This window comes from Brachycentrus maculatus, unplaced genomic scaffold (genome assembly GCF_059751285.1).
Source record: "Brachycentrus maculatus isolate JH-2025_06_01 unplaced genomic scaffold, ASM5975128v1 h1tg000131l, whole genome shotgun sequence".
NCBI classification, from domain to species: Eukaryota; Metazoa; Arthropoda; class Insecta; order Trichoptera; family Brachycentridae; genus Brachycentrus; species Brachycentrus maculatus.
This window is the reverse complement of record NW_028280884.1, coordinates 1,428,500-1,454,744: the sequence shown is the minus strand read 5'-3', so window position 1 is coordinate 1,454,744 and position 26,245 is coordinate 1,428,500. Positions and strand designations below refer to the sequence as shown.

General features: G+C 41.8%; 1 protein-coding gene and 1 non-coding gene across 33 annotated transcripts in view; both read right to left on the bottom strand.

Annotated features, from left to right (window-relative positions):
• Positions 1–628: 628 nt before the first annotated feature.
• Positions 629–26,245, bottom strand: part of bt (projectin protein bent) — a 288,017-nt gene continuing 262,400 nt past the window's right edge. For 31 of the 32 annotated variants that reach the window (XM_088260322.1, XM_088260293.1, XM_088260302.1 and 28 more), the window contains 20 exons: positions 25,576–25,692; positions 23,807–23,972; positions 22,531–22,691; positions 21,615–21,773; positions 19,554–19,761; positions 18,701–18,887; positions 17,970–18,124; positions 16,699–16,851; positions 16,013–16,239; positions 15,690–15,855; positions 14,918–15,042; positions 13,399–13,597; positions 11,927–12,096; positions 10,702–10,968; positions 8,712–8,860; positions 6,864–7,020; positions 6,327–6,441; positions 4,966–5,102; positions 3,215–3,384; positions 629–2,690 (listed from right to left, as the gene is read on the bottom strand). In XM_088260322.1, coding sequence (XP_088116448.1) covers positions 2,484–2,690; positions 3,215–3,384; positions 4,966–5,102; positions 6,327–6,441; positions 6,864–7,020; positions 8,712–8,860; positions 10,702–10,968; positions 11,927–12,096; positions 13,399–13,597; positions 14,918–15,042; positions 15,690–15,855; positions 16,013–16,239; positions 16,699–16,851; positions 17,970–18,124; positions 18,701–18,887; positions 19,554–19,761; positions 21,615–21,773; positions 22,531–22,691; positions 23,807–23,972; positions 25,576–25,692 — 3,395 coding nt within the window. In that variant the 3' untranslated portion in view covers positions 629–2,483. Of the gene's footprint in view, positions 2,691–3,214; positions 3,385–4,965; positions 5,103–6,326; positions 6,442–6,863; positions 7,021–8,711; positions 8,861–10,701; positions 10,969–11,926; positions 12,097–13,398; positions 13,598–14,917; positions 15,043–15,689; positions 15,856–16,012; positions 16,240–16,698; positions 16,852–17,965; positions 18,125–18,700; positions 18,888–19,553; positions 19,762–21,614; positions 21,774–22,530; positions 22,692–23,806; positions 23,973–25,575; positions 25,693–26,245 lie in introns of those variants that run through there. The other variant, XM_088260324.1, reaches the window with a different exon arrangement.
• Positions 21,323–21,396, bottom strand: TRNAG-ACC (transfer RNA glycine (anticodon ACC)). The gene has a single exon. It is a non-coding gene; the product is annotated as a tRNA-Gly (tRNA).

The following is a 26,245-nucleotide window of genomic DNA, read 5'->3' as shown; positions in this document are numbered from 1 at the left end:
TGTGCTCCTGGTAGAAATACCATTTTTCTATGAAATACAGACAGCCGCTTGCTGCTAACAACGTTATTTGAAAAATAATACACCTCCTCATTCGTCATGTTCTCCTGGTATTATTGCCAATTATTGTGAAATTATTGTGACAGCTGCTAACTTTGTTTGAAAACACACCTCCTCGACCATTCTGTGCTCCTGGTATTCGGTTTGGACACGCCTTCTTTAGAGGCGTTTTTTTTATGAACGACACCCCCTGCCCCTGGTAGAATTACCATTTATTGTGAAATAGCTAGCCCCTAACATTATTTGAAAATAATACACCTCCTCGACCATTATGTGCTCCTGGTAGATTTGGGTTATTTCATTATTTCCTTTGCCTTTCTAGACATGTGATTTGTGAGAGATATCTCCTTATATTTCATGTGCCCCTGGTAGAATTACCTTTTATTGTGAAATACTTTACTTGTCAAATTTGAAAATAACATAATTTAACCTCCTCATTCTTCATGTGCTCCTGGTAGCAGCTGCTGCTAACAATTTAAAACTAATAAATATATACCTACTCTTTCTTTATGCGCTCCCGGTAACATAAGGTTTTTTTTATACAAGGTTTGGGTGAAATAAAAGAAAAATATAAATATTTGTCCATTTATTTAATATAATTAATAATAATATGTACACAGTAAACTTTATATTATTAATTTAACATATATAAAAATATTTTTTAACATTAGTTTTGATGAATGAGAGAATTAAGGACAAAGATATAATAATATGCAGAGGACATCTTCAGACGTCCGCGGCACAAATCCGCCTCCGTCTGCCCGGCGAAACGCAACCGCTCCACGGTGGCGATGGTAAAATGAAACACTTGCGTTTCGCCGGCCAGACACCGGGCAGCGAGATGGAGTGTTTGAGGATTTGCCCGGCCGAGTCGGGTCTGTGCCGCGGAGGTTGAAAACGAGACAAATTGATTAGAGACTCAAGCAAGCGTGGACGTTTGAAATGCGAAGGTATTTTTATATATGATTTAAGGACTAACGGTTCAATAAATAATGCGTCTTAATTAGAAAAATGTGCGGGTTGGGATTTGCCAGGAGTAAAAATTCAAAGCTAACTCCGCAACCGTATATGAAGCTTAGATTGTAAAATAAATAAAATTCATCTGCCTCCATACAAATGGCTTTCCCGTAGGAAGAAAAGCATCGAGCTCCTGCGAACGGATGACGTATTCGCAAACCCGCGGCTCGATTTTCGAGCGAGTAAATAAAATGAATGCCGCGGGCTCCGAGCTAACAAAATTAATACATTCAATAAATTAAAAAAATAATAAGATACAAACATATTCAATAATAAATGACTAGAGTAAAGTTATACTAGCTCCTCTCATTAATTTCGTTTTAAGTTATATTTTAAATTTCGATTCAAATTCGTTTTTTTTTTATCATCCGAAAAAGATGCCAAATAATTGCTATTATTGAAAAATTCTCGATCTAGCTTCAATAATATTTTGACGAAGAGTCAAAACTACGAAGATGAAAACTTATTTTCAAATAACGGACTTTATAATTTTTTAAAAAGAGCAACAGCCGTTCCAACGCGTAGGAGATTCGTCAAAATATCTTACAAGCCAAAACAGCTGTCGCTATAATTAAAAAAATACAAAATTCCATTCGATTTACGGATTCATATATCAGGAGAGGTTTTAGTTAAGTTTTTTTTTTACCGTCGCATTCAAAATTGCTCAGAGATTCATTTATCTTATTAGCTAAACAAACAGTTTTCGACTTTCAAACAATCAGCTAATATAAATGACAGGTTTATATAATTTTAGTGAGGAAACAGGTGAAGTCATGTTACGTTACTTTGTCAGTCTTGACTGTAAAGTGATGTCAGGTTACTAAGATGATAGTGTAACAAAATATCATTCAAAAAGTGAATTGTGCAAGTCACGTATATGACAGAACAGTTAAGTAAGATCACATTGCCAGTCTTGACTGGAAAGTGACATTGGGTATATTCAGGTGATAATGTAAGAAAATATCATTCAGACAGTGAGTTGTGTGAGTCACGTATGCGACAAGGCCGTGAGGTTAGATCACATTGCCAGTCTTGACTGGAAAGTGACATAAGAGGTATATTCAGATGATAATGTAACAATACAGGATTGAAACAGCGAAATGTGCGAGTCACATACATGACAGAACGGTTAGGTTTGTTCATATTGCCAGTCATGACTGGAAAATATCATTCGGTTACTATGATTATAATGTAATAAGACTTTTAAAACAGTGAATTATGCAAGTCATATAACAAAAATAGTGAGGTTAGGTTAGGTTATCATGTCAATATAAGTCGTAAAACGGCCCTAGGTTGGTAGTTAATAATGTTTGAAAGCCGAAGACTGTCTGTATGGATGTCCGGTTCTCTGTTTGCAATTCTGCATGCGTCGGTAAGCTGTCGGTGAGCTGTCGGTGATGTGTGGAGGTCTAGCTGTCGCACACGTTGATGGAGAAGGCGGCGAGGCAGTCTCCCTTGGCGCCGACGGCCTTGGCCTGGTACTGGCCGGCGTCCTGCAGGTCGCAGGAGCTGATCTCCAGCCGGTACTTGGAGTCGCCCTCCATCGTGAAGTTGTAGCGGGCGGACTTCTCGTCGATGGCCTTGCCGTCCTTCAGCCACTGGAGCTGTACTGGCGGCTAGAAGAGAAAAAGAAATCACAATTAGAAAATAAAACAAGCAAATGAAATATATCTACGGTAAATGGCTCGTGTCCGCCTCCGTAGTGTGATGGTCAGAACACTTGGCTACCGTTCTGGAGGTCCCGGGTTCGATTCCCAAGAGGGTCAAAATAAATATTAGTGATTTTGCAGTCTAACAGCCTGGACTGGTACCTGAAGCGGAGAGCTGATCACCTTTCTTTATGTTTTAACGATCAAGATAGCACTGTGTTTATAATGCAGTGCACTATGCATCATTGATGTGCGGAAAAAGGGTTTGAATGAAATGAATGAAAAAGAGTAAAATCATTAATTTAACCTGGGACATCCAGCACGGTAGCTAAACTCACTAACCATTACACCACGGAGGCGGACAAGACAATTAGATTAACTTGATTCATTAGGTGAAATTAGATTATTATGGCATTTAAGGTCAAATTAGATTAACTTGGTGTTTAAGGTCAAATAAGATTATCTTGGCGCATCAGGTCGCTGGGCGTTACCTTGTCAGTCTCTGCTGTGAAGGAGGCGGCCTCTCCGGGCGCGACGGTGGTGGAAGCCGGGAACTGGGTGAAGTGCGGGCTGCGCACCTCCTCCCCGGGCACTACGACGGCCAGCGAACATGACGAGAATGATTCCCCGCAGTCGTTGAATGCTTCGCATGTGTAAACGCCTGAAAAACGACCAAATCACCATGACAAATGTATCCAGATGAGAAAAAATCTTAGGTTAGGTTAGGTTGATCCACGCACATTTCAAATTAGTACTCTTTTCCCTTCTCCTTATCAAATGCAAAATGCATAAGGATTGATGCTGTATCAACTTAACTTGTCCACCCTCTCACTAACCAAGGGACCATGAAGCCTCATGAGGCAATTAAGGCATTGTAGACTACAACAGATGAAGATGGACATCAAGAGCTCTGCAGTGGAGACCACGGGATAAGAAAAGAGGAATAGGCCGGCCTCAGAAAAGATGGGCTTATGACATTGTCCCCATCGCGGATAGTAAGTGGATTGAAAAAGCTCAAACGAGAGAAGTCTGGAGAGAATTAGAAGTGTCAGCATCCAGCAGTTGAGAGACGACTGACAAAGAAGAAGACTACTACAGTATGGCCGGAGGCGTTTCAGATGATCACATCTACATCTGCTACAGGCACATGTTGGAGATTCATCGGTAGTAACATGTACGGAACAACACGATTTTAACACATTGTTGTTGGGCGGTTTTTTTATCAACCCCGGCCCTAATTATACTCAGACAGTCTGCTGCCCGACCCTTAGTAATACTAATCTCAAGTAACCGCAAACCCGATTCCCATCTGTAATACTAATCACAAGTAACCGCAAACCCGATTCCCATCTGTAATACTAATCACAAGTAACCGCAAACCTGATTCCCATCTGTACAATGTTTTTTGGTATCTCTCGCGCTCTACCAAAAGTAAGCAAATAGAACGCTGATGAGCGTCTCCCGCTCTCTACCAACAGTGTGTAAAAGACACTTTTAAGCGTTTCCCGCAAACAATGTGTTAAGCAGGGCTGGGGAGTCTAGATGCTTACTAAACAAAGTAGCGCAATAGCCGGCCAGATGGATAGGCCATGATATTAAGACACCCAAGCTTGCTTCTTACAATTGCAGAGGGCATGTGCGAAGGCACAAACTACAGAGGACGACCCCGCTTAACCTATATGGACCAAATTATCTCCAATATAACCGCTGTAGCGGGTACGCCGAGTTGAAGAGACGGGTGGAGACTGTCCATGAGAGAAGCAAGTCAACCATCACAAAGATTGTAACCCACGAAGAAGAATAACAGTATGTCTAAGGGTGAATACTGACCGGAGAATTTCGTCGTAACGTCTAAACATCGCTCGCGGCGAAGATGCGATTTTTGTTTCTGTGATTTTAATAAATTACAGCTTACTGGAGTAAGAGTACTTCATCTGGAGATGAAGAAAAAATAAAGATTCCCCGCAGTTTGAGGAATTTCCCACAGATTGGCAACCTTGGTACTGATTTTAAATTGCATCTGACTTCGGATGGAGCATTCGGAATGAGCTGACTGACTGCCTGAATGCTCGCATTGTAACATGTTACGTTACGACGAAATGCTTTGGTCAGTCTTCACCCTAAGAAGTAACACTCTTCTTATCATTCAAGTGAACGATGAATGATAAGGAGAGTGTTATATTACTTTGCCACAAAGCTTTTAATATGCAAAATAAGTCTAAGAAGTATTTAGTGTAGTTACCGGCATCCTCCGGGAAGATCTCGGCTATGTGCAGCTTGTGTATGTTGGCCTCGCTGGAGTACTGGAAGTCCTTGGAAGGCTTGATCTCCTTGTTGTTGTGCAGCCAGATCACGTCAAACCTCTCAGCGCCGACAATTCTGCAAATGAAACACCATTGTGACTTATACATTTTGTTTAACAAGCATTTTAGCAAATTGTAATTACTAATTATCTTACAATGATATGCCCCCAATAGGTTTTGCCGTGGAGAGGGCACATTTAACAATATTTATTACGAGTAGGCACTCGTGAGTGGATTTACTCTTTATGATTAAAGTTGCTATAATTTCATGTAATTCATGAGTGAAAATTCTAGGTAAAAACACTCGCTAAATGACCCAAAATTGAACAATTTGTAACTTACCTACCTGCATAACTGTTTTTTTTGTGAAATCTATACTTCTCAATAAATAAGAAAAAGAGTAAGTCTATTCTCTATGCTTTCCCTCGTTTAATAGTCTTTGGTTTAATAAATGTCAGTTTGACATTTCTTTTGTTAGTGGGAAAAGTTAGTATTTATTTAACTTTTTTTCAATACCAGACCAATATAAGGTGAAAATATTACATTTGAAAAGAGATATTCGTAAATGAATAATGGATATGGGCATATCGCTCACTCCTTTCAAGAACGTCATAAATTAAAAGACTTGATTTTTCAGGAAAATGTTTTTAAAGTTTAAAAATATAATACAATGTATTAAAAATAAATATAAAGCCACTTATTGAACTTTTTACTGAGCAACAGATCTTTTTAGGTAAAACCTGAAGGTTTTTTCTCCTTTTGAAAAATATTTAGTATACTTAAAAAAATAATTAAACAATACATTTTTTTTAAATGCAAAAACAACACTTTCTGCCCTGTAGCGGGTAAATATTAAGTTAAAAATATGCCTCTTTTGCTGGGATATAGTACATTTTCTGGGCATTCCAAAAATATGCACGACTGGAAATTGATTTACGATTTTTGATTTATGACGTTATTGAAAGGAGTGAGCGATATCTGAAATAGATGCCATCATTCGGCCATGTCTTATACGACTGCATGTCATAAACAATTTAATTTTCATACAAATTTTTAAAGGCAATGAAACTTAAAAAAATGAAGCCTGAGTAGGGTCATGATAAGCGGTGTTGCATAAGCCGTAGCTAGATTTCAGAGTCACTTGGACGTTAGGTAATTCAGAAAAAAAGTCATCCTAATACCTCTTTATACGATTTCGTAAGCCAGTTTGAAAGGAGTGAGCGATATCACCGGTGCATGCGGAAGTTTATCGCACCGTATGGGAAAGCTTAGTGAAGGAAAGTGTCGAGTGGAAACTCACCGGCAGGATAGGGTGATTGCCTCTCCATCCTTCACCTCCTGGGACTGCACATGGGAGACTATTCTGGGCGGTCGGTCCATGAGTCCTCCCTTGCCTGAGGTGCCGTTATCCATAGCTGGAAACATAAAACCAAATCATTCAATTCAATTCAATTCCATTTATTTATTTCAATTAATATATACCATTACAAAGTAGAAAAAATTTAAATCGTATACATTAAAAATACATTAATATAAAATATATGCAAGAACTTTTGCTAAAGGTGTAGAAGAATCCCGCTTCGGAAAACTCCTTCAGCCACATGGAACAGATCAATATCCAATGAGATATTGTTCAACATAGCGGTAGCTCTTCCTACAGGCATAACCATCGGCAGGTTGGTCCTGTGTATAGGAATATGAAACAATCTATGTCGACGCTGCCTTGGGTAACTATCGGGAACATACAGACCAATGTTCCGGATAATCGATCACACCGCGCTTTAGTTGTGTAATTTGGCTAACGCGCGTCTTAGGTTGGAGGTAATTTGGTGCTTACGTTTTATGGAGACTTTGCAGGTGGAGTCGGCCGTTCCGACGCTGTTCTTGGCGCGGCAAATGTACTCTCCCTCGTCTTCGGGGAAGACTTCGTTGATTGCCAAACTAGCCACTCCGTTCTTGTACTTAAGGTCCATTATTTCAGACGAAGCCAAAACCTGGAAAGAAATGGATCAGTGTCATCACTCGGGTATCGCAGGAAGAATGATCAAAGGCAATGCTTAAATTTCATAATTCTATGAAATGATAATGCAATGGAACATGGTATGTGACAGCAGCTGTCAAGAAGCACGCTTGCCGCCATGAGCAATGTTTAGCATTGCGTTTTTTTATATCACTTTCAACAGATGGCGGTGATTTTGTGCTCACCCATAGCTCCCAAGCCATTAAAAAAACATATTTTTAGCTATCACATGTCGCTCACTCCTTTCAAGAACGTCATAAATAAAAAAACTTGATTTTTCAGGAGAACGTTTTTAAAGTTCAAACATAAAATACAATGTATTAAAAATAAATATCAAGCCACTTATTTAACTTTTTACTATGCAACAGATCTTTTAAGGTAAAACCTGAATATTTTTTCTCCATTTGAAAAATATTTAGTATATTTAAAAAAATAATTAAACAATACCTTTTCTTCAAAATGCAAAAATAACAGTTTCTTCCCTGTAGCGGGTAAATATTAAGTTGAAAATATGCCGCTTTTGCTGGGATATAGTACATTTTCTGGGCATTACGAAAACATGCACAACTCAAAATTGACGATTTTTGATTTATGACGTTCTTGAAAGGAGTGAGCGATGTGTCAAAATTTAAAGCATTCGGTGAATACCTTTAGGAGATTTAATATTTTTATCAAGCTAATATTGACATTTTTGTTTGTACAGATATCACATTTAACTGTTTTAGTAAAGAATACTAAAACAGTTCTCGGATATATCCACTATACATAATAATGGTAGTCCATCTTGATATATAAACATTTAAAATTACTGCCGGTACGTGGAATATTGTGGATGAGTATCATCGTTGAACAACAAACTAGACAAAAATATCAAAATCCTTTAGTACACAACCATGATACACGATTTACACACAACGAAGGTTTGATAGTCCCATATGGGAGTCCAACACTGCAATATATCGTTCCCAACATTTTTAATTTGTTGCCGACGGATGTTAGAGGTCAAAATAAAATATGGAACAAAGGCAAAATAAAGGAATGGGTAAATGATCAAGAGTTAATTTTATGAAAATTGTAAAATGTTTATATTCTTCATTTTTTTCTCTTTTTTGTGTCTATATTAGGTTAAAATTGTTAAAAACAATAGAAAATGTATTAAAAAAGAACTCCACCGACAAGACACACAAGGTGGTTCGGTGGGTCTCTGCAAAAAAAAAAGTTCTAATTATATATATATTGTTTTCCGCAGGGGTAGGCAGAGAGGATGGAGCGCCACACTCTTCTGTCCTGACATACACTCCTGGCCTCCTTCACATCCATACATCTAGTCACAGATGCCCTCCGATTACGCAGACTTTTGACACCGCCAAATTTTAGGTTCTATAAGCAAGTTTCTGTAAAATTTGGACCCGGCAAGTGGGTCTGTAGTCGAGATATGAAAGATCCACGGAAGAAAACAAAAGCAGATCGTTGAGATTCTGATCTTCTTCTTCTTCTTCCTGGCTACATCCCAACTCATCGTCGTTGTAGACTGCTGGGGTCAGCTCTCCTCATCCTCAGGTTGTAGGTCCTTCTGTCATGGACATTACCTGGGCCATGTCTTCGAACCATGTTCTCTCTTTGCAGCATGCATGAATTTTTTTGATGATGATGATGAAGGCATACCTTGGTTCCCTTGAGCCATTGGACCTGTGGTTCGGGGTCACCTCGTACGGAGCAGCTGAGGAGGAGGGGGGTTCCATCGCGCACGCCCATGGTGGGCGGCAGGGCTCGTGCGAACTCTGGCTTGCACATGGTAGAGTCGTCGGGAGGTACTGCGAAACGAATAAAAAAATTACTCACAAATTTTTAGCATATCGAAAATCTTTGGTCACAAATTTTAGATATGATACATAGGTGTCCTAGATACAGTATCAACACAGTACATATGAGTTTACAAAAGCCATCTACATATGTTGGATTTAGAAAAGCCTTTATTTAGCAGAGACTATTAATTTGAATGCAAGATGAAAAAAGTACAAAGGTGTATATACCATGATTGGCAATTGAATTATTCACATATCTGAGGTTGTATTTAAGCTTTAATTGAAAAATAAACTATGTAAAATTTTTAACTAAAATGACTAATAGGGCGTTTGTCCACTACACAGAATTACACGGAATTTTAAGGTCCAGCACGTCAGTTAGCGTTTTAAAACAATGATTGGCTTGGATTGGCTTTTGTGCATCTTTCTTCGGATCGGAAGTCTTGATCGGTGTGTGAACACGTTGCGCGTAAATTCGATCACGCTAAACTGTCATAGTCGCTTTTATTTTTCAAAACCGCACTGCCGGACGGTAAAATTCCGGGTAGTGAACAAGCGCCCATAGTGTTATATTTTACAAAAAGTTTTGGCGGGCACACCGTGGATTGTAGCTGAAAGTATCATGGCTTCAACATGTTTATTTGACAAGCATCTCACAATCCATTCGCCAGGAACTACACTTAGATGGCTTGAATCTAGCCAATGTCTTTACACGACGGATTCTTCAGCTTGCGTGGCAGTGAGGACAGCTGGAATGACTAGAAGAGAGGGAGAGGAAGATCCCCACACGATGGACCGATCAAGTTAAGGCAGCAGCAGGCACCTCGGTGGTTGGAGCGCTACGTGCAGCCCAGTCAAGGGATAACTGAAGCTCTAATGAGGACTAGACTATGACTAGAAGAGAGGGAGAGGAAGATCCCCCACATCTCCCATGATGAACCAAGTTAAGGCAGCAGCAGGCACCTCGGTGGTTGGAGCGCTACGTGCAGCCTAGTCAAGGGATAACTGAAGCTCTAATGAGGACTAGACTATGACTAGAAGAGAGGGAGAGGAAGATCCCCCACATCTCCCATGATGAACCAAGTTAAGGCAGCAGCAGGCACCTCGGTGGTTGGAGCGCTACGTGCAGCCTAGTCAAGGGATAACTGAAGCTCTAATGAGGACTAGACTATGACTAGAAGAGAGGGAGAGGAAGGTCCCCCACATCTCCCATGATGAACTAAGTTAAGGCAGCAGCAGGCACCTCGGTGGTTGGAGCGCTACGTGCAGCCTAGTCAAGGGATAACTGAAGCTCTAATGAGGACTAGACTATGACTAGAAGAGAGGGAGAGGAAGGTCCCCCACATCTCCCATGATGAACTAAGTTAAGGCAGTAGCAGGCACCTCGGTGGTTGGAGCGCTACGTGCAGCGTAGTCTAGGGATAACTGGAGAGCTCTCTCAATGGATAACTTAAGCTGCATTGAGGATAGCCTGAAATGACTAGAAGAGAATAAGAGGAAGATCCCCACACAGTGGACCGATCAAGTTAAGGCAGCAGCAGGCACCTCGGTGGTTGGAGCACTACGTGCAGCGCGGTCGAGGGATAACTGGAGAGCTCTCTCAAGAAATAACTGAAGCTGCAATGAGGATAGCCTGGAATGACTAGAAGTGAGGGAAAGGAAGATCCCCACATTTCCCACGATGAACCGATCAAGTTAAGGCAGCAGCAGGCACCTCGGTGGTTGGAGCGCTACGTACAGCGCAGATAACTGGGATAACCTCCTCTTTTCTAGTCGTCCCAGGCCATCCTCACTGAAGAGTCATTGCTTCCACAAGGATCACAATTAGAAGGATCATACAGTCCACTTACATATGAGTTCCTTGGTGGCGCTCCTCGACCGCGACCCCGTGGAGTCCGTGTCGAGGTGCTTGTTAGCTCCGTACTTCTTCTTGTTCTGCTCGGCCGCGGGCGGTGCGCCGGGCGCGGGCTTGGCGTGCGCGGGCGGGTCCACCGTCACCTTGGTCTTGGTGATGATGGGCGGCGGCGCCGGCTTCAGCGGCTGCTCGATGTACTTGCGGTCGCCCGAGTACAGGAACTTGTGCGCCAGCTCCGCCTGCGCCTCCGACACTACCTCGCCTGCAAGAGAAAGAGACATAATGCCATCAAAACGTGAAAACAACACCTCTTCTGATCCAAATAGTGTAAAAAATACCGTTTGAAATTCAAATACAGTGTCATCATGGCCAATTTTACCTCGCTTGCAAGGAAGACAGACAGACAATCCCTTCGAAATGTGAAAATAACATCTCTTCTGATCCATTTAGGGTCAGGTAAAGGTGGAGACTGACCGGAGCATTTTGTCATAACGTAACATGTTACGATGTGAGCATTCAGGCAGTCAGTACAGCAAACCGAGCACTCCATCCATAGTTTCGGATGCTCGCTGATGCTCGCCGCGAGCGATGTTACGACGTTATGTTACGACGAAATGCTCCGGTCAGTCTCCACCTTAAGATACACAGACAACTGTCTAGAGCTACATTTAGTCATGCAAGAATAGAGTTTCAAGTGTCTTCACCACATACGTCTTAATAATACAGAAAATATGGATTTTGCGATAGTTATCACGATTCTAATCCTAGAATGTGGCGGGCTTTTGTCGCATCCAACAGAGAACTGTAGAAGTCCAAGAGGGAGGACTTTATTCGATACTGGACACAAGACAGGCGCCGTGGCGTAGTTGGGTAGACGCTCGACTACGAAACCGCGTGTCGCGGGTTCGAATCCGGCCAATTGCAAAATGAATTCAAGAAATATTTATTTTCAATTGTTGAGTGTTTGTGATGTATTTTTCACATATACCTTTCCTATTATTACTATCCTACCTGCAGACAAGCATCTAAAATAACCTTTGCGGGTTATTCCTTTAAAAAAAAAGAAGGGGTGGAGTAAATATTAATAGCGTTGTCAATATCTCAAAAGAGATTTTTAAATTGGGACTGCAAATTGCTCAACTACGACAGCTTGAAGCAGTCTACCTGACAGCTTCAGTCTGCTAATTTGTTCCTTATTTAGTTGTGAGAATTGAACATACCTTCAACAATAACGACACAGCTGGTCTCATCAGTTCCGTGCTTGTTGGTGGCCACGCAGCTGTACTTGCCGCTGTCCTCGGGCTTGCAGTCCACAATCTCCATCGTGATGACTCCGTCCGAGTGGGAGATACTGTATTCGTGCTTGGAAAGCTCTCGTCTGTCTTTGAACCTGTAGAGAGAATGCACATTTAGGGTCAGGTGAGATACACAGACAATAGTCTAGCTCTAGAGCTAGATTAGGTCATGCAAGACCGGAGTTTTATGTGTCTCCACCATATATGCCTTCATAATAGAGAAAATATGATAATAAGGAAGTAAATAATATTCTTCTTCTTCTTTCCATGTTCTCTCCCTAGGTGGGCCAACACGAGACCTCACCAAGTCACTCTGTCACGCGCCATCTCCTTGGCTTCCTCCCAGGTCAGTATGGCGTCTCGAAGTTCCGCTGAGTAAAGTCGGTGAATGGTCGTCAGCGGCCTTTCTGGGCGCCAGAATCCTCGGGGTTGGAAGAAGAGACACGAGGGGTTGATGCTCTCAGGTGGCATTCCTAAGGACATGTCCCAACCATGTCCACCTTCTCTTCAGGACTTCCAGTAATATAGCAGAATCCAGGTATTCTTGGATCTTGTTATTCCTGTCTATTGTCAATATGGTAAAATATGATCACTTCTCTCATCTTCTTCCAGACATCGTTCCAACAAAGTCAGGTTTCAAAATATTTTGGGTACGTGATCAGTGATCACAAATCAAATGAGTAACTAGATAGACCCCTAAAATGTTGAGGTGGAATAAAAAACAAACCTTGGGAGAATAAAATAGGGGATGGAAGACCTCAAAAAAGATGGTTCGGACCATGTCGTCGGCAACAAAACCGCTGTAGGGGGTAGAAACTGGCTTCAAACAGCAACAGACCGAAAAATGGAAGGATACGGAAAAAGCCAGAAGATATATCCAGGAGTGGAGGAGAGAAGGGTGAAGAAGAAAGAAGAAGGTTGAATGAGGTCGGGTCTGGCAGGGTGTGGAAGAGGCCTATATCCAGCAGTGGAGGAGAGAAGGGTGAAGAAGAAGAAGAAAGAAGAAGGTTAAATGAGGTCAGGTCTGGCAGGATGAGGTCAGGTAAAAATCACCCAGTCTCGGGTTGAGGTCTGGTCAGATAGGCGAGGCGAGGCGTGGTGAGGTAAGATCAAGGTAACAGATATGGCTCAAACAATCGTTGAACGAAAGTGGAACTGTGAAAGTGGAATGTGGCACGTATGTCTGAGGATAGATGGATGAAGGTGCTTGAACAGGACGCAGAATCGTGGACAAGCCCCAGACAAGATGGTTCAATGACATTAAGAAAGTGGCGGGCTTGCACTGGAAGAGAGTCACGTCCAACAGAGAACTGTGCAAGCCCAAGAGGGAGGGCTTTGTTCAACACTGGACGCAAGAAGAAGGATCAAGTAAGGTCAGGTGTAGTAAATTAACTTACCACTTGACGGTGGGCGTGGGCTTGCCGGAGAGGCAGCAGAGCAGCTTGCAGGTGTCGCGCGCCTGCATGACACGCGGGCGCAGCAGGAAGGTGAAGGAGGGCGCGGCCTCGCTGTCCTCCTGCCAGAACGTGTAGGGCAGCGCCTCGCGGCGGCGCGGCTCGTCCGACAGGCGCGGAATGGTCGGCATCTTGGGCACCGCTGCAGAGACACAAACGATTAGCGGATCAATCGCCCAAGACTGGAGATCGAAGAGTATTACATTCATGCAAAGGATACTAGCGCATTACGCATTACTCATACTTGGTCATTTAGATAAGCCTGGCACGCGGAGTTCACATAGCAGATACTTCAATCTGGACAATGTATCACCAAAAAATAGACTTTCATAAAAGAAGAGAGTTGTTTTTTGTGAAGCGCGTTCTCTGGAGACTCGTATGAAGTATGTAGCTAAGACATTTATTAACCCTTTCCGGACCCCAAAATTAAAAAAAATATATGGGTAGACAGTTACATTCCAATTGGAAAAAAATCTGTCCTCTGCTTCAGATACTGTTGTAATAGATACGAGTGACAAAAATGTAAGCTTGGAATTCAAATTAATAATACTAATGATGAAAAAAATGTCCAATAACATCCGACATGGGACCTAAGAGGAAAAAATCGATGTCGAATGAGATTCGACATTAGACCAGTAAGGGTTAATACATATATCATCTCAAAGTGACCCAATTATCCAAGAACTAAGGACTGCTCAAAAATTACAGACATCACCCAATAAGAGTTTGTTTGTAAAAAGGGTGCAGTAGTACAAAAATCAGCATCTCAGCTACCTACCATAAGAACTAAAGACATTACATACAAGTAATATCAACAACATCTAGATCAAGAGAACGATATATGAATACATCAATCTTTCAAGAATTAGAGACTGCAGAGCTTTTAGACATGATCCAGGAAGAAGGAACTAGAAAGAAAGCTGCATCCTTCTTTGCCCTGCTGATTGATAAAGAAAAGACAAATATCGCTCACTCCTTTCATGAACGTCATAAATAAAAAAACTTGATTATTCAGGAGAACGATTTTAAAGTTTAAAAATATAATACAATGTATTAAAAATAGATATCAAGCCACTTATTGAGCTTTTTACTGTGCAACAGATCTTTTTAGGTAAAACCTGAAGGTTTTTTCTCCTTTTAAAAAATATTTAATATTTAAAAAAAAAAATTAAACTATACCTTTTCTTCAAAATGCAAAAACAACATTTTCTGCCCTGTAGCGGGTAAATATTAAGTTAATAATATGCCTCTTTTGCTGGAATAGAGTACATTTTCTGGGCATTCCGAAAACATGCACAACTGAAAATGGACAATTTTTGATTTATGACGTTCTTGAAAGGAGTGAGCGGTATGTATACTTGGATTCACTTGTAATACTGCATAAGCCATGAGTCGTGGTATCCCACAGGGTTCATTTCTTTCACTCCTAAATGGTTTGAAAGACGGAGAAACGGGTACTCACGCTGGACATTGAGGAATACAACTTCTTCGCGGAAGCCATAATGGTTCTCCGCTCGGATGATGTACTCTCCTCTATCCTCCAGGCGCGCTCGGTTGATGATGAAGTAATAGTCGTCTCCGGCATACCTGCAAGAAATTTCATTATGATAGTTTAGGACAGAATGGGTGAATTGATGAATGGTGGATCGAAATTGTGTTTACAGTATGGAAATATCTTCCTGTAGCTCCACAACATCAGGTCAGTGCTTTGTGAGGTCTTTACCTGACTGTATCCTGTATTTATGCACTGTGAAGGACTCTCTATTATTTGATCTAACTCTCACTCTTGGGTTCTGAATATACCTGGCAATTATGTGAGAGGCAACCGTTTTCATATACTCAGGTCTGGGTGAACAGTTGTTTCGAGGATGCTGTACCTTTTCCGCCTCCGTAGTGTAATGGTCAGCACGCTCTGCTACCGTTCTGGAAGTCCCGGGTTCCCAGGGGGGGTCAAATAAATATATGTGATTTTTTCACTCTAATATTTATTCAATATTACCCTGGACTGGTACCTGAAGCGGAGGGCTGATCACCTTTCCTTCATGTTTTATTGATCAAGATAACACTGCGTTTATATGATGCAGTGCCCTATGCACCATTGGGTGCGGATAAAGGTTAGAGAAGATATTGATAGAATCTTTTGACACGATTCAACATTGTTTGTAAAGTAATTGGTTGAAGTTTCAACACTTTTTGGTAACATCCGGGGTGTAGATGATGCATATCCAACTTACCTCTTCATGAACTTGACGCTCTGCCTCAGCTCTTGGTTGTTGCGCGACCACATGACTGTCGGAGTGGCCACGGCGATGATCCTGCAGTACAGCTTCACGGACTGTCCCTCGAAGCAGAAGGCGGATTGAGGCTTGATCACAAACCGTGGCGCCGCTTGTCTGCGATCTGGAAACCAAATATCTCGTTAAAGACAAAGCAGTCTTGCTAGGTCCCACAAATAATACATCTCGGGACTCTATAACAAAGACAGATCTATGTGATCTAATTGACACGATGATGAGATAACAAGTCCTGCTTTAGGGTCAGGGTGGGGTGCGCTCACCGAAGGTGCCGTCGTAGATCTTCCACTTCTCGACCAGCAGCTTGCGGAGGGAGGAGTACTCGCTGAGGCGGCCGATGGGCAGCGCGTAGTCGGCCCAGCGCTCGTAGCGCGCGCGGATGCGGTCGCGCATGGCCTCGTAGCGGGAGGACTCCATGAGCTTGGTGCGCGTGGCCGTGTCGCCCGTCAGCCAGTTGTGCAGCAGGCACTCGTGCGCGGTCATGCGCTTCCTGCAAAACGCACAGCAATCAAATACACATCAAATAGCACGCTCACAGAACCACAAGATCAAAAAGTTTTTTTTTAATAACAAAATGACAAATATATAGTTTTTCCACATTTATTTAGTTTGTTACCGAAATCATCCAGACTGTAACAATGAAAACCAGTCACTGGTTGAATAATATTAACGTGGAAAACGCTATGTATTTATGCAAAACTATTTAGTTTTCTAAATAGAACATAAGGATAGCTAAAAAGCTATATATATAGTTTCCCGAGGATTGTTCAATAGAAAAACCCTGCATTTTTTGATAAGCGATTCTCTTCTGGCCCTTTTAGGGGTACAGCTATATTCGGTCTAGATACTCCCGGCAAAGAATCTTTCTAGCAATCAATCTCTCAAACGTTCCCTCTAGTGTATTGTGCGGGAATATTATTATATTATCAATTACTGAAATGGGGCTTACTCTTTGTTCTTGATCAGCAGCCTCTTGATGAAGTCTCTGGCGTCTTCAGACACATTGGTGAAAGCTTCCTCGTCAAACTCCCAATCGCAGGCTTTCACATTCTTCAGGGTTTCGATATCGTTATTGCCAGCAAACGGTGACAGTCCAGACAACCTGCAAATAACCAATCATGTTTATTTGTTAAAATTCTTGCACAGAACAAATGGGCATTGGAGGGATTATAGTTGCCAACCAATATCTCTCAACCTACAAAAAACAGACTAGTGATATTGGTCAAAGTTGAGAACTTTTACAGCCGTTTGAAATTATTGGACGGAGAGAGGTTTTATTCGTGTATTTTGATTTTAACCCCTAGGTATTGGAACCCGAGACCTCCAGTGTGGTAGCTGAACGCACTAACAGCTACACTATAGAGGTGAGTAAAGTAAGAAACTAATTGAAATGATTTTAATCCGGAAAAATGGGTGGAAAAACTAGATAAAGAGAAAAAAAATCAAGGAATATTAAGGAGAAGATGGAAAATACGAAATAATAGTATGTAATCGAAAAATATCCATGAGAAATTAATTCAATTCAATTCAATTCAATTTATTCAATAATTAATATATACATTACAAAGTAACATTTAAGGCGTATACATTAAAAATACAAATTAAAAAGTAAGCAAGAAGACTCTTGTTAAATGTGTAGAAGAATCCCGCTTCGGAAAACTCCTTCAGACACATGGAACAGATCAATATCCAATGAGATATTGTTCAACATAGCGGGAGCTCTTCCTACACGCATAACCATCGGCAGGTTGGTCCTGTGTATAGGAATGTGAAACAATCTATGTCGACGCTGTCTTAGGTAACTATCGGGAACATACAGACCAATGCTCCGGATAATTTCAGGATTATCGATCATACCGCGCAACAATGGATAAAAATGCGTAATCAAATACACATTCCTTCAAGTCTCTAAACTATTATAGCCAAGCATACCCTGGAGAAACTGGGTCGGGTAGAGCCAAGGATAATAGCCGTACTCTTTATTGTAGAGACACCTCAGAAACTTCTTTTGGACTTTCTCTACCATAAGAGAGTACTTAAGCTCGTGTGGACTTGGGCATACGAGGACATGGGCTGCTTGTCATATGAAGAGCTGAAGAGGGTTTCGGAAAATAGACTAGAATGGCAAAGATGTTATCTGTTACTGCAGACCAATCAGCAGGATTGAGACCAGAGAGAGAGATTAGGTTAGGTTAGGTAAAGAATGGCTGATGAACTCACAGCACGTAGGCTAGAACTCCCACGGCCCACATGTCGGTGTAGAATCCAACCGGCTCCCTCTCCACAATCTCCGGAGCGGCGAACTCGGCGGTTCCTGTAGAGATCTTCACGACCTCGTTGGGGTCCAGCTTGGTGGCGAGTCCAAAGTCAATAAGCTGGAAATAAAAGAAGAAAAAATAAACATTTATACACAGAATTTGTCGAAGGGCATTTGGCAATATCCCTCAGCAGTATTAATTCCCAATTTGATGCCTGCAACTGATGGTGCACTGAGTACTGTATCCAAACAATGAAGAGTTTTCCTGATCATACTGTGAGTCACTCTAAAGTTTCCATATTGGACCTGGGAATATGGCTAGAGCTTTCTGAGGGGTGATCATATTTTGAAATATTTTTGGATATATCAAGGTATAATTTATAAGGAATCGAACCTGGAGACCAGTTTGTGTTAAGACCTACTCGTGTAGAGACCTACTCGTGTTGAGACCTAATCGTGTTGAGACCTACTCGTGTTGAGACCTACTCGTGTTGAGACCTACTCGTGTAGAGACCTACTCAAGTAGAGACCTAATCGTGTAGAGACCTAATCGTGTTGAGACCTACTCGTGGTGAGACTTTGTGTTGAGACCTAGTCGTGTTGAGGGGCGCTTCTCGCGTTTCTACTCATGTTGCGACCTTCTCATATCAAGACTCTACTTAAACAGACACTACAACTGCACGGACGACGTTACCTTGACATTGCTACTCGTCCTTGTCTGGCACATGATGTTCTCGGGCTTGATGTCGAGATGGATGATGTTCTGCTCGTGCATGTGCCGCACGCCCTCGCACACCTGCCGCATGTAGTTGATGACCTCGGCCTCGGACATCTGGTAGCCGGGCGCGGTGATGCGCTCAAACAGCTCTCCGCCAGAGAGGCTGCAAAATGGGCAAAACAGATGTTTTAATACGCATAAAATTACAGTACAATTTATAGGATCTTCAATTGGTAGCGCTGCTGATTAGAACGCTGTGCAACATCGCCTCTTATATCTTGGCATGGTACGTAGGTTGGGAAATATCTAATGAGATGAGGCAAAAGTTTAGAAACAAAGGAAGACCATCATTAACTTGGCAAAATCAATTATTTTCAATACATGGATGTGGACAGGTCTGGGAGTTGGAATAATCGGCGGGTATGGGTGAGGAGATGCATTGATGTAGAACAGGCGAAGAATGCAAATAGTAGAAAGACGATCCATGATCCTTATCTGCTGCAAGATCGGCACGTTTGTTCTCTTTGCCTTCCATGGGATTGCCAACATCTTCCTCTAGCCTCACATCTCAAATGCGTCTATTTTTTGACATTTTCCAGCTCTTAGGGTCCAAGTTAATCTAATTTGACCTTGTGAGCCAAGTTTTTTTAATTTGACTCCACAACGGAGAGCCATTACCAATACCGATGTATGAAAGTGCACCACGGAATTGGCAAAAGAAGGACTGTAGAAGGACTTGTATTTGGCAAATAGTTGAAAGACGGTCCGTGATCCTCATCTGCCGCTAGATTGATGCGTTTGACATAGTAAGCAATGTAATTTTACTCACAATTCAAAGATGAGCACCATCTCGTCGTCGTCCTCGAAGGCGTCGTGCAGGTTGATGAGCTTACGGTGGTGCAGCTGGTTCATGATGTCGATCTCCTTGCGGATGAGCTCCCTCTCCATGGCGCCGTGGCACGGGATGAACTTGGCGGCGAACACGTTCCCGGTGCGGCGCTCGCGGCAGCGGTGCACCACTCCGAACGCGCCCGTGCCTGCGGGCACAAGGGGCACTTCTCATGTCTCTCCGCCATCAGGCCTCCGTCTCGGCCCTCACGTCATATAGACTGAGTGGGACTCTAGCCTAGTCTAGCTGCCCTACCCTGGCTACACTGCTCCTCTAGCCTGTCTAACTGTGCACCACTCTCAACGCGCCCGTGCCTGCGGGCACAAGGGGCACTTCTCATGTCTCTCCGCCATCAGGCCTCCGTCTCGGCCCTCACGTCATATAGACTGAGTGGGACTCTAGCCTAGTCTAGCTGCCCTGCCCTGGCTACACTGCTCCTCTAGCCTGTCTAACTGTGCACCACTCCCAACGCGCCCGTGCCTGCGGGCACAAGGGGCACTTCTCATGTCTCTCCGCCATCAGGCCTCCGTCTCGGCCCTCACGTCATATAGACTGAGTGGGACTCTAGCCTAGTCTAGCTGCCCTACCCTGGCTACACTGCTCCTCTAGCCTGTCTAACTGTGCACCACTCTCAACGCGCCCGTGCCTGCGGGCACAAGGGGCACTTCTCATGTCTCTCCGCCATCAGGCCTCCGTCTCGGCCCTCACGTCATATAGACTGAGTGGGACTCTAGCCTAGTCTAGCTGCCCTGCCCTGGCTACACTGCTCCTCTAGCCTGTCTAACTGTGCACCACTCCCAACGCGCCCGTGCCTGCGGGCACAAGGGGCACTTCTCATGTCTCTCCGCCATGAGGCCTCCGTCTCGGCCCTCACGTCAAATAGACTGAGTGGGACTCTAGCCTAGTCTAGTTGCTCCTGCCCTGGCTACACTATTCCTCTACTCTGTCTATCGCTCATGGCATCACTGCAGCATGACTGAAAGTGTTTCTCTAGCATAGTCTATTTGCCCATGACATCACTGCCCCATGGGTGAGAGTGTACTTCTAGCCTAGTCTATCTGCTCATGATATCACTACAGCATGGCTGAGTATGTTCTTCTAGCCTAGTCTAGCTGTTTCTGCTCTATATACAGCATGTCAGAGTGTGTTTCTCTAGCCTCTGCAGTAAGGCAGAGTGTGTTCCTTTAGACTAGTCTGTTTTGCCCGTGTTATGTTTAGCCTAGTCTAGCTGCCCTTGTCCTAGCTAGATTATTCCTCTAGCCTGTCTTACGCTCATGGCATCTTTGCGTGTATTCCTCTAGCCTAGTCTATCTGCTCATACCATCACTGCAGCGTAGCTGAATGGCATCTCTGCATGCATTCCTCTAACCTAGTCAATCTGCTCATAACATCACTACAGCACGGCTGAGAGTGTTCTTCTAGCTTAGTCTAACAGCTCATGGCATCACTACAGCATGTAGACTGAGTGTGTGTCACTCTAGCCTAGTCTAACTATTCCTGCCTTATCTATACCATATCCGAGTATGTTATAATTCAATTCAATTCAAACCCTTATCCGCACCCCGATGGTGCATAGGGCACTGCATTATATAAACACAGTGTTATCTTGATCGTTAACACAAAGGAAAGGCGATCAGCCCTCCGCTTCAGGTACCAGTCCAGGGTGATAATGAACAAATATTAGAGTGAAAAAATCACTTATATTTATTTGACCCCCCCTGGGAATCGAACCCAGGACCTCTAGAACGGTAGCCTAGCGTGCTGACCATTACACTACGGAGGCGGACATGTTATTACAGCGTAATCTAACTGCTCGTCACACCATTGGAACATGTATACTTATTGTGTTCATCTAGTCTACTCTAACAGCTCTTGACATCACTGCAGCACATAGACTGAGTGTCAAGCTGCTTTGATTTCATTCTAGCACATGATACAGAATATATTTCCTATGCTAGCCTAACTACATTATTTTTAGATTGAAATAGAAATAGTACTCACCGATTTCTTCAAGGATGTCGTATTTGTCGTAAACGGAATCTGTGGAAATCTCCACCGGCTGAGGAACGTACTTGGAGTAGATATCAAACACGTAGCTGTCATAATCCTTCACTGGACCATGATCTGCGTTAGTTCTGATTCTCTTGCCGTTTGCGTCAACTGTGGACAAAACAGAAATTTAAACATTCGCCAAAAATTAAGACTAACTTATTTATTTATTTATTAGTTTGACAAAATACGTACCGCTCACTCCTTTCAAGAACGTCATAAATCATAAATCAAAAATCGTCAATTTTCAGTTTGTACATGTTTTCGGGATGCCCAGAAAATGTACTATATCCCAGCAAAAGCGGCATATTTTTAACTTAATATTTACCCGCTACAGGGCAGAAAGTGTTGTTTTTGCATTTTGAAGAAAGGGTTTTGTTTAATTATTTTTTTTAAATATACTTAATGTTTTTCAAATGGAGAAAAAACCTTCAGGGTTTTACCTAAAAAGATCTGTTGCACAGTAAAAAGTCAATAAGTGGCTTGATATTTATTTTTAATACATTGTTATATTTTTAAACTTTAAAAACGTTCTCCTGAATAATCAAGTTATTTGATTTATGACGTTCTTGAAAGGAGTGAGCGTTATATACAGTATCTTATATAAAAATACACTAGAAACAAAAATCTTAAACATAAAATAATAATAAAATAACAAATAGTAAGCACTGGTAAATACACGTCTCCTTCACACACATCAGAAAGCAGCGAGAGAGAGTGAAACACGTTTAAATTTATCCATTATAACATGGAGAAGAAATGCTGAGAAAGTACAGACTTGGTCTAATGTTTATTTTCCAATGCAAATGAAGCAGCGTTAGAGGAGAACATACTCATACACTAGATTTGTAATCATGAGCATCCTTACCAGGATACTCCTTCTTCTTGATCTCCTTCTTGATGATGTTCTTGGTCTCGACCAGTCCTGATGTGGCGGACGCATCCGACCTTCCGTATATGTTCTCGGCGTATATCCTGAACTCGTACTGGTGTCCAGGCGCTAAGCCGGTGACGGCCATTGTCGTAAATCTGAAAAAAATTCAATCATTCAAATTTTAAACAATCGGGACTCAATTATATTGAATCACTTCATTCAACTTCTTCAAACCCCTTATCCGCACCCCAATGGTGCATGGGGAACTGTATCATATAAATGTCGTGTTAACTTATGAAGGAAAGGTGATCAGCCCTCCGCTTCAGGTACCAGTCCAGGGTGATATTGAATAAATATTACAGTGAAAAAATCAGCTTTTTTTATTCGATACCCTCGCACCCCAATGGTGCATAGGGCACTGTATCATATAAACGCCGTGTTATCTTGATCTTTAACTAATGAAGGAAAGGTGATCAGCCCTCCGCTTCAGGTACCAGTCCAGAGTAATATTGAATAAATATAGTTGTGAAAAAATCACTTATATTATTTCGAGAAATAAAAATACTTTGTGTTCTGATCCACTCAAATCAATGAAATAATATATCATCACTGATCCACTCACATCAGTGTTCTGATCCACTCACTGAAATAATATATCAATATGATCCACAAAGTTAATGCTTTCAATATTCAAACAAAATCACTTATGTTTATTTGACTTCCCCTCCCCTGGGAATGGAACCCGGGACCTCCAGAACGGTAGACAAGCGTGCTGACCATTACACTACAGAGACAGAATATATTGGATAAGGGGTGTTAATAATACTAACATTATCTGTACTCAGCCGCGCATGGCTCACTCTAGTCAAATGAAAAAGAAAGAAAATATATAGCACTTTTAATATGTTTAATTTCACAATGCTTGTGAAGATACAAGGTACAATTGAATAGATATATGCACAAAAATATTCATGGAACAATCCAATCCTAAACATTAAAAATGATAAAATCGACCCATCTCAAACCCAATGTCCTGAGGAGGAACACCAAGCATACACTAAAGATTCTTTATCGAAAAACCTCAACAAAGACTGTTCAGTTCTTTCCTGAATCAAAGCTCAACCATATAAAAGTAGAACCATGTTCTATCCATGAACAAACGCCCTTGAATCTTAACATGATAAGACTTCAAAAGGATTAAATCAAGTATCTGTACTGTATACACAAACATACTCAAAGCACTGCCAATACAAGCAGTTTTATCACCTACCTTGTGTTTCCAACCCTGATCCAGCTGGACATGGGGTGTTCCCTCTTCTCCACCAGGTAGTTGGTGATGTTGGATCCGCCGTCCCACACGGGCGCCTTCCAGTTGAGCGCCAGGGAGTCCACCGACACGCTCTCCACTGTCGGGAAGCGCGGCGGGTCGGGGCGGTCTGCAAACGGGATGAGAACATGTTCAAATGTGAGAAAATAAGGCAAAAATGTGATGTAAATGTGTGGAAATAGGTGGTCAAGTGAGAGGTAATGTGGGAGAATATGTGATAGTTGTGAGAGAACAAGTAGGAAGTAATGTGGGAGAAAATGGGTTAATAGTTGGTCAAGTGAGAGAATGTGATAATAAGGGGAAATCAGCAATAAAAATACTTTGTTTTTTGATCCACTCACATTCACAAAGTTTTTATTATTATTTTTAATTACCTAACGTCCAAGTGACTTTGAAATCTAGCTACGGCTTATGCAACACCGCTTATCATGACCCTACTCAGGCTTCAACTTTTTAAGTTTGATAGCCTATGCCTACTCGTGAGTGGATTTACTCTTTATGTTTAAAGTTACTATAATTTCATGTAATTCATGAGTGAAAATTCACAAAGCATTTTTATTTCTCAAAATAATATATCACTTTGATCCACAAAGTTAATGTTTTCAATATTCAAAATATGGAAATCAGCAAGTCTATAAATGTGTGAATGTGTATTTGATTACGCATTTTTATCGATTGTTGCGCGGTATGATCGATAATCCTGAAATTATCCGGAGCATTGGTCTGTATGTTCCCGATAGTTACCTAAGACAGCGTCGGCATAGATTGTTTCACATTCCTATACACAGGACCAACTTGCCGATGGTTATGCCTGTAGGAAGAGCTACCGCTATGTTGAACAATATCACATTGGATATTGATCTGTTCCATGTGTCCGAAGGAGTTTTCCGAAGCGGGATTCTTCTACACCTTTAAGTCTTATTGCTTACTTTTATTATAATATATACGCCTTGAATATTGTTTGTAATGTGTATATTATTTTTTTATTAAATAAATTAAATTGAATTGAATTGAAAAAAATGGGATAAGATGAATTTTGGTGGTAGCCAAATGCGCTTATCACTATGGTATCAAGACATTATGGTATTGGGACACAGAGTTAAATTTTGCACAATATTGATTGATACAACATATCTCAATACAATAATGACATGTGAAACAGTTATTGAAAAAAGAAAGGCAAAACAAATTTGTGAAGTGAATGTAGTTCGGAATGGAACAGAGAAAGCCTGTGGAAAACTTGGACGTGGTCAGGTCAGAAGTCGGAAAAATTGGCTGGTATGTATGAGGAGATGCATAATTATGAAAGAGGCAATTTTTTTTTACAAAGACAAAGGTGTGGGGTTCTATTCTCTCTGCCTACCCTGCGAGGAAGCAGCTAACAGTGATGATGAGTAAGTTTGGGTGGGGTAATACAAATGAGGCGTCCGCCTCCATAGTGTAATGGTCGGCACGCTCGGCTACCATTCAGGAGGTCCCGGGTTCGATTCCCAGGGGGGGGGTCAAATAAATATAAGTGATTTTTTTCACTCTAATATTTATTCAATATCACCCTGGACTGGTACCTGAAGCGGAGGGCTGATCACCTTTCCTTCATGTGTTAATGATCACGATAACACTGCGTTTATATGCAGTGCCCTATGCACCACTGGGGTGCGGATAAGGGTTTGAAGAAGAAGAAGAAGAATACAAATGATCAAATTTCTTCTTACCGCTGATTTCAATATTGATAATAGCCGTGTCCTGTCCTAGCTCATTCTCAGCCGTGATTCTGTATGGACCAGAGTCCAGCTTGCTGGCGTCGCGGATCGTGAGGATGGCGTGGCGATCTGAAAACCAAATTATCATACTTAAAACAAGAACAAACGCGTCAATATTTTCATGGTCTTTCAGATACTGAGTATTTTTCTGGGTATATTTGTCATGAAAATGTCCATTTGAAGTCATTTGAAGTCCAAAATATTGGCCATAAATACGACTAAACAGTACATTAACCACTTAAGTGTCGAATTTCTACGAGAAAATTTGCCAGTGCAATAAATCGTCACCTGTTGGTGACGATTCGAATCGAAACAAGATTCTGAATTCTGAATCGAAACAAGATTCTAGTGCATGTTTAACCTCGGCTCGTAACGCTGTAACCTTTAGTGCATGTAACCTTTAGGCTCGTAATGTTTGTGCTAAAACCTTGAGTGCATGTTGGTCTTTGGGTCGACCAAAAATCGCATGTGTTAAACATTTTGTGTAGTTTTAAGTGTGCAAATAGTGCTATGGTAGTGAGGGGTAGTATTATTTGCATGCTGTGGTAGTGATTGTTCTAACGAAGAGACGGGTACGTCTCGAAACCGGTAGACATTAAAATCTCGGTGAGTGGTCAAATAC